The sequence below is a fragment of the Phoxinus phoxinus genome (genome assembly GCF_949152265.1).
Source record: "Phoxinus phoxinus genome assembly, chromosome: 5".
In the NCBI taxonomy this organism is placed as follows: Eukaryota; Metazoa; Chordata; class Actinopteri; order Cypriniformes; family Leuciscidae; genus Phoxinus; species Phoxinus phoxinus.
This window is the reverse complement of record NC_136880.1, coordinates 1,836,606-1,845,570: the sequence shown is the minus strand read 5'-3', so window position 1 is coordinate 1,845,570 and position 8,965 is coordinate 1,836,606. Positions and strand designations below refer to the sequence as shown.

At 43.3% G+C, this 8,965-nt stretch overlaps 1 protein-coding gene across 8 annotated transcripts in view; it reads left to right on the top strand.

Moving 5' to 3' along the window:
• Positions 1–8,965, top strand: part of ssx2ipa (synovial sarcoma, X breakpoint 2 interacting protein a) — a 34,393-nt gene that overhangs the window by 14,883 nt on the left and 10,545 nt on the right. For all 8 annotated transcript variants that reach the window (XM_079611741.1, XM_079611742.1, XM_079611747.1 and 5 more), the window contains 4 exons: positions 4,829–4,939; positions 5,960–6,095; positions 7,502–7,577; positions 7,673–7,844. In XM_079611741.1, coding sequence (XP_079467867.1) covers positions 4,829–4,939; positions 5,960–6,095; positions 7,502–7,577; positions 7,673–7,844 — 495 coding nt within the window. The remainder of the gene's footprint in view (positions 1–4,828; positions 4,940–5,959; positions 6,096–7,501; positions 7,578–7,672; positions 7,845–8,965) is intronic.

Sequence of the window (8,965 nt, the reverse complement as noted above, 5' to 3'; positions counted from 1 at the left end):
TTTTAGAATTTCAAAACAGTAAAAAAATAAAAATGAAAGGACAAATTAAATATAGCATTTTTTGTGTAAATCTATGTGTATATTTTTTGTTTTTATTAGTGCCCTTTATAAAAAATAACAATATATGACATTTTAATGTGTTTCTTTGTATACAGTCCTTGAAAATGTCATAAGGTAAAACAAAGTGATTTTTAGAAATAAATTAAATTTGATATTCATGACACAGTTAAATACAACCATGAATGTAATAGTTGATCTGTAAGTATTCTATAACAAGTTGCAAAATGTAAACACCTACACCACAAATACTAAATATTTTGTTTTTTTAACAACTTCAGCATGTCATCTATGGACATTTGTTCTATTTTTTTAAAAGAAATTAGTCAAAAATGCCTTGATGTTATATATATATGTATATCATACTAGCTCTCCTCCATTATTTTCATGAACCATGTAAACAAACAAAGTATTTATTTTTATTTATTTTAAAATGCAATGTTTTACCATATGACATATTTTGTTTTACCGTATGACATAGTACAATTTCAATGTTTCATTGCATTTTTAATGTAATAAATACATGTAGGCCAATTCAAAATGATTCCAAAGAAACACAAGGCATCTCAAGTGAACCTTTTATTAACAGTAGAATATATTTACCAACACATGAATATTTCTTTTAGTCAACTCAACTCTCTTTCAGTACAAGGAACACATAGGACGTGCTATATGTAATACATGACAATATCATTCAGATTTACAACAGTGAGATAACTTGTGAAAAAATCTGTTTTTAACATTTAGTTTAAAAAGAACAGTAAGGGTTCATGGAGTTTGCCCAGCCAATCCACATGTGCTTTGTGGATTTGGAGAAGGCATTCGACTGTGTCCCTCGAGGCGGCCTGTGGAGGGTGCTCCGGGAGTATGGGGTCCGGGGTCCTTTGCTAAGGGCTGTCCAGTCCCTGTACGACCGAAGCAGGAGCTTGGTTCGCATTGCCGGCAGTAAGTCAGACTTCTTCCCGGTGCATGTTGGACTCCGGCAGGGCTGCCCTATGTCGCCGGTTCTGTTCATAATATTTATGGACAGAGTTTCTAGGCGCAGCCAGGGGCCGGAGGGTGTCGGGTTCGGGGACCACACAATGTCGTCTCTGCTCTTTGCGGATGATGTTGACGTGTTGGCCCCATCAGACCAGGAACTCCAGCATGCACTGGGACGGTGTGCAGCCGAGTGTGAAGCGGCTGGGGTGAAAATCAGCACCTCCAAATCCGAGGCCATGGTCCTCAGTCGGAAAAAGGTGGCTTGCCTACTTCAGGTTGGTGGAGAGTTCCTGCCTCAAGTGGAGGAGTTCAAGTATCTTGGGTTATTGTTCACGAGTGAGGGAAGGATGGAACGGGAGATTGACAGACGGATCGGTGCAGCTTCTGCAGTAATGCGGTCGGTGTACCGGTCTGTCGTCTCGATTTACCGGTCAATCTACGTTCCTACTCTCACCTATGGTCATGAGCTGTGGGTCATGACCGAAAGGACAAGATCCCGGACACAGGCGGCCGAAATGAGCTTTCTCCACAGGTTGGCTGGGCGATCCCTCAGAGATCGGGTGAGGAGCTCGGTCACTCGGGAGAAGCTCAGAGTAGAGCCGCTGCTCCTCCACATCGAGAGGGGTCAGCTGAGGTGGCTCGAGGATCTGTTCCCACCGGGAGGAGACCCCGGGGAAGACCTAGGACACGCTGGAGAGACTATGTCATCATATACTCTCACAGTTATACCTTTCCCTCCTCTTGGCTAGGTTCTCCTCTCTAGATGCAGGATCTGCCCTTAGCTTTGCACGGAAATGTGCACCCCTCTCCTTACTAGAAAGAGACATCTGTAATAATGTGAAAAAATGCTTAAAATAGGCAGAAATATATTATATATGTTCATATTAATTCATATTAGTTGTACAAACTATATATGTGATATAACAATTAAGAAATAACTAAATAATTCAGTTAAATGCTCTGTGTCATATGGTATAACAACATGTCATACGGTAAAATCGTTTGTCTGTATGACATTTTTTGTTTGCCCTTATGACAGTTTCATGCTTTGTCATTTATAACAGGCAGTTGCTTGGCCACCTCCTTCCACCTTTACCATTAACCTTGACTTTTAAACTTTATATTTCACCTGTAAATCAATATTTTTTCACATTTTAAATGTATTAAACCCTTTTTTGACGTTTGACCATATGACACCCAAATCTGTGACACATGGCAACACTTGGAAAAGGTGAAATTACCTCAAATGTAGGAGCAAAATCTTAAACTTACCTTCAACTTGGCTGGTCTTCAGGGGGTCCTCTGAGTGATGTCATCCAATGTCACATGACTTAAGTCATTAATATTCAGTTCCAAAATGGCTTCTAAACTTTGTTTTACCGTATGACATAGAGAAAATGTGTCTTTGCGGAACAATTTGTTTTAGATACTAATGACATTTCTTAAAGGTCTATCTTACTGATACTTTAATATGCTTTTCTTAAGACTTGAAAAAATATGCCAAATGAAAAATTGTATCATTTTGAATTTTTTTAAATAATTTTAAATGCAATTGTCTTAAATAACTTTAAGTGAATTCCGTTTGACCGTATGACATTTGACCACATTAATAGTCTAAAAGTTACCTATTTTCGAAATGTTCACACAATTATGAACAGTGAGGAGGACAAATGATGTGAGATTAAAACATATATATAATTTTAAACCTATTTTATATAAATATACAATATTTATTGCTCCTGGAAGTGTAAATCAGTGCGGCACGTCACTGACCCACACACACACTCCAGTGACCTCGAGCACCTGCAGCACAGCCACTGCCGCCTCAAAGTACTGCGCTTACTGACACACACTCACACACACACACACACACTCATGCACACACACACTCCAGTGACCTCGAGCACCTGCAGCACAGCCACTGCCGCCTCAAAGTACTGCGCTTACTCACACACACACACACACTCTCACACACACACATACTCACTCGCTCACACTCACTCGCTCACTGACTCACTCGCTCGTGTACTCGCTCACACTCACTCGCACACGCTCGCTCGCGTTCACTCTCACTCACTCGCACACTCACTCACTCACTGACGCACACACTCGCACGCTCGCTCGCGTTCACTCTCACTCACTCGCTCACTCACTCGCTCACTGACTCACTCGCTCGCGTACTCGCTCACACTCACTCGCACACAGTCGCTCGCGTTCACTCTCACTCACTCGCACACTTACTCGCACACTCACTCGCTCACTGACTCGCTCGCGTACTCGCTCGCGTACTCGCTCACACTCACTCGCACACGCTCGCTCGCGTTCACTCACTCACTCGCTCGCACGCTCGCACACTCACTCGCACACTCACTCGCACACTCACTCGCACACTCACTCGCACACTCACTCGCTCACTCACTCGCTCGCGTGCTCGCTCGCGTACTCGCTCACTCACTCGCACACGCTCACTCGCGTTCACTCTCACTCACTCGCACGCACACTCGCTCACTCACTCGCTCACTGACTCGCTCGCGTACTCGCTCACACTCACTCTCACACGCTCGTTAGCGTTCACTCTCACTCACTCGCACACTCACTCGCACACTCACTCGCACACTCTCGCACACTCACTCGCACACTCACTCGCACACTCACTCGCTCGCGTACTCGCTCACACTCACTCACACTCACTCGCACACGCTCGCTCGCGTTCATTCTCACTCACTCACTCACGCTCGCTCACTCACTCGCTCACTGACTCACTCGCTCGCGTACTCGCTCACACTCACTCGCACACGCTCGCTCGCGTTCACTCTCACTCACTCGCACACTCACTCGCACACTCACTCGCACTCACTCACTCACGCTCGCTCACTCACTCGCTCACTGACTCACTCGCTCGCGTACTCGCTCACACTCACTCGCACACGCTCGCTCGCGTTCACTCACTCACTCGCACACTCACTCGCACTCACTCACGCTCGCTCACTCACTCGCTCACTGACTCACTCGCTCGCGTACTCGCTCACACTCACTCGCGTTCACTCTCACTCACTCGCACACTCACTCGCTCACGCTTGCTCACTCGCTCACTGACTCGCTCGCGTACTCGCTCACACTCACTCGCACACTCACTCGCTCGCTCGCGTTCACACTCACTCACTCACTCACTCACTCTCTCACACACACACGCTCCCTCACACACACGCTCCCACACACACACACACTATTGCTGTGCTTTACAGGCCTGGAGAAGTCACTTCACTCAGATCTTTTGTTTCTATTGTTTCATTCATTTTTATGATATTGCTGCTCTTTAAAATATTTAATATGCAAGATATTGTGAAGTTTTATCAATATTTTGAATTGGCTTTTATTTGTATTAGTTTATTTAAATATTGCTAGTTTTGTTTTCAGTTAATAATTGTAATGCTTCAACTTAAACTAAATGAAAATTAGAAATGGTGCCTTGGCAATAAACAGTTTTTCAAATAATATTTGTATTATATTTCAACTATTTAAATCAACACAAATGTTTTCATAGTCTGAGTTGTAGTTTTTTTATTTATTTTTTGCAGTAGCTGAACACATTTACATGTACACATTTGATATCTGAGATGTAGTGCTGAGTTTAATGATTTACTCATCCAGCATAGGAGAGTTCAGAGTGAAGGAGGAGGGAACGGTTGTGATGTACAATCCTTAATGGTTCTTAAACGCGAGGAGCCTGCTCCTAATATCTGCTGTGTGTGTGTGTGTGTGTGTGTGTGTGTGTGTGTGTGTGTGTCAGGATCAGCTGGAGCACACGAGGAGAGAGAACTCCGGCCTGCATGAGGGTGAGCGACAGCTGCAGTTGAAGATCAAAACCCTGCAGAACTGCCTGAAGTCTGAGAAGGAGGAAGTAAGACATGCTCATGCTCACACACGACTGACCATCACGTTCACCGTTTTTTCCACAACGTTCCCAGAACTCATTTGTTTGACCTTCCTAAGGCTGACAAAGTTAGAGTGGATAAAGTGTGTTTTAAACACTGTTCCTGAACATGAAGACCCCAGTGTGTATGCACACATGTGGAGAACGGCTCGTTTTCTGTTGCTTTTGTTAGACCTGCTTAGGAAAATTAGCCATGGTTTGTGATCGATTACTGTTTGTATTAAATGGAAAATGGACTGCATTTATATAGCGCTTTCACAGACCCAATGGCCACCAAAGCGCTTTACAATATTGCCTCACATTCACCCATTCACTCACTCATACACCGATGGCGGTGTCAGCCATGCAAGGCGATCCAGCTCGTCGGGAGCAGCTGGGGTTAGGTGTCTTGCTCATGGACACCTCGACACTTGGTCCAGTGGAACCGGGGATTGAACCACCAACCTTCTGGTTTGTAGACAATCTACATGAACCACTGAGCCACTGTCGCCCCCATTAGTATTACCTTTGCTATCCACCATTTAATGACAAAAACTCGTCCTGTGAAATCCGTGCTTGGAGTCCGTCCTGGACGATCCTCTTGTTCGCTAACATTGTCAGGGTCTGAATCAGGCTTGCACTGGTTTGAAATCGAAGCCATCATTAATATCTACACTAGGACGAACTTGCTGTTATGAAGGGGCGGGGCATGTCATGCGAAGCGCTGCCAATCACAGCACCTTTCATATTTCAGGAGGAGGGGCTTCAAACGACTGGGAGAGAAGAGCTGTAATCATGTCAAACGTGTTGTAGTTAAAGAGACCTCTGTAAATGCTGGCATTGCTTAACCGGTGTTAGTTGGGGTGTATTCTAGTCTTTTGTTTATAAAGTATGTTTTTTGCTGCTGTTTGTTTTTTTGTCTGTTCATTCGTTTGAAAACTCTTAGACTTACTGTGTGCATCACAATCATGCCTCAGTGCTAGTGTGTGTGTGTGATAATGTGTGCAGGTGCAGAAACTGCAGAGCATCATCTCTAGTCGAGCCACACAGTACAACCACGATGCCAAGCGTAAAGAGCGGGAGAGCTCCAAACTGAAGGAGCGCCTCAACCAGCTGCTCGTGGACAAGAGGGACAAGAAACTCGGTGAGCACCAGGCTTTCTCTTATGTGGAAAAGAAAAAATGTAATGCAAGTAAGTAGTTAAAACTTTACAATAACATGGGAGATACAGTATAGACAGATTTGGGACAAAAAGAGATATTTTCAACAGAAAATAATTTTATTTGAAAATTGCCTATTTTTAGAACAAACCTTGTCTTATATTCGGGTATATACGGTACCTGGCATCGTGGACTGCAATTATGTTGGACTCTGTTTTTCTGGATAAAGCATCTGTAGTGTGGGCTCCAGACTAACATGCACTGTGTGAATTAATTATTTTTCAAAGGCGTTCTAAATAGAACTCTAGGGTTCTTGAGTCAATTTTAAAGAACCCTTTATGTGTAAAAGGTGCTATATAAAGAGGAACAGGAGTGTGTGTGAACAGAAGTGCCTGAGCTTGTGTTTTGGGTTCAGCTGCGTTGCTGTGACATTGTGGAAAATAGAATAATAGAAACAAAATGTATTATCCTTTTTACCCGTTATCAATCTAAATTAATCGACTGTGAAATATAAGAGACTTTGAGATGTTACTGGAACGTTACAAATTTAGTTTTTATTTCAATTTTGTTTTTCTTTATTTAAATTTTGTTTTTATTTAAATCTACCCTACTTTGTCAGTGAGACAAATATTATTAGACTACCTTATTAAAAATATAGTGAACAGGTATGTGTGCGTGAGTGTGTGTTCTCACTAGTGCAGTGTCCGTTCTCAGAACATATAAGCTCTGCTCGCGTGAGGCGCGCCGCTTCCCGCTCGCGCTGTTCTGTAGTTTATTAAAAGTTTATTTATTCTGAACGTGTCGCGTCTCACGTGTCTATATTGCACCAAATACCACACTGCACTCCCTTGTGAAGTCGTTTGGATGAACGGTTCTCGAAGTAATCAAAATGCAAACGGACAGACAGACACATAGAGATTCCTGCCTTTATTAGAGAGAAGGATGTGTTCAGCCTCCTCTCTCAGAAGCTTCGAATACTCGATGTTCATTACTACCGAAGCTTCGAATACTCGATGTTCATTACTACCGAAGCTTCGAAGCTCAACAAATGGCATTCGGACCAGCCCTTATATGAACACACCGTTGACCTTCCCTGTTAACCAGCCTTAGATCATGCCACCGAACCGGCCCTACATCTGCCTGGGTCCTCCTCAACAGCAGCACAAGTGATGTGGTGATAATATCAGCACACTAACTACGCTGTTCCACACTATTTATGCAAGTACATCATAAAGGCGCCTAATATAAAGTGTGACACAGATTTAAAAACAATAATACTAATAATAATTGACAGCCAAAAAAAAAAAGTAAATAATCCACAATATCCAGGAGGAGTTGAACCGTGCATGCAAGGTTATAACATCGGTCTTCTCTGTCCTCATGTGTTCAGCCATTGAAGTGTCCAACTATGTGGGAAGGTCCGATGGCAGGAGAGGCCTTTGGAAGACGGGCAAGATGGAGGCCAGGTAACCCGTGTGTGTGTGTGTGTGTGTGTGTGTGTGTGTGTGTGTGTGTGGTCTCTTCCACTGCATGCGTGTGACGCGTGTGCTGTCGTCCTCAGGCACGAGGGCGAGATGTACCGGGCTCTGCTGAGTGATTACGAGGCGCGGCAGAGGTCCCTGATGCTGGAGAACGCGGAGCTGAAGAAGGTGCTGCAGCTCATGAAGAAGGACATGATGGCCATCCTCAGTCCCCAGAGGCTCTGCGTGGAGGCGGAGGACAGCCTGGAGCAGGTCTGCGCTCCGCTCCTCATCTCTATATGAGCAGTCTGCTGCTTACGCCTGCAAGTGACATGTCTCCGCAGCAAGCAGTCTGGACTTTACAAATATCAGCCATCATATCGTTATAGACCATTTTGCAAGATGTAAACACTGGTCCAGAAACACTTCCTGTTTCAGTTTGTAACTGGTTTCTTTATTTCACATGCAAAGAAAACATCTTAAAGTTGTTTGTTTAACTTTTTGATTCAGTTTTATATGTTCTGTTGGTTGTATTTTATCCCAACGTTTATGTAGTGTTAAAAAAATGAAACGGGAAGTTATTCTGGACCAGTGTTGTTTACATCTTGCAAAATGATCTATACTCAAGGTTTCTTCCACAACTGAACAACCTCTTGGCTTTTTAAGCATTGGTTTTAGACTATTGTACATTAAACAACTGTCAACTATTGACAAGATAAAAGTAAATAATGCATTCAAGTATTTCTGAGTTAAATATATTTAAAGGGACACTAAGTATCTTTTTAGGTATTTTATTATCTAAAATCAATATTTTTATTCATAAATATGTCCTCAATGGTGTACAAATACATCGGCCAATTATCTGACTTATCCTTATAAATGAAGAATTAATTATCTTTATATACATGGCACGGGTAGGTCCACGGAGGCTTCCATGTAGTTCCGCCATCTTGCTAAACTATAATAGCAGAGAGGGACCAAAAGTACTAAGCCAACGCGTTTTCGTTCAGAGCCAGCCGAAACCAGCAGAAGCGCAGGTGCAGAGCAGCGAGAGGCGCTTGAAACTGCACCGGCAAGTTTAAAAGTCTGGATTGCATTGTTATTATGGACCATACATATGCCGCGCCACAGGAGAAGAAAACATCGTCGCCAAAAAAGTCAAAAATAGAACGTAAAATGCGTGTGATTTCCCCCTTTCTGGTCAATGTTTCCCTGCCTCTGCTTATTATCCTCCCCTCAAAGTGATCATAGAGCTACTACATAGTGGCGAGGCGGATCACAAAACTTATCACGGATCCGTGGTTTGATTAAAGTCAATTTTATTTTAAATGATTACTCACTCACTCTTGAGCGTCTGGCGCGAGTGATTTCAATGTAAAGACGCGTTTATGCGC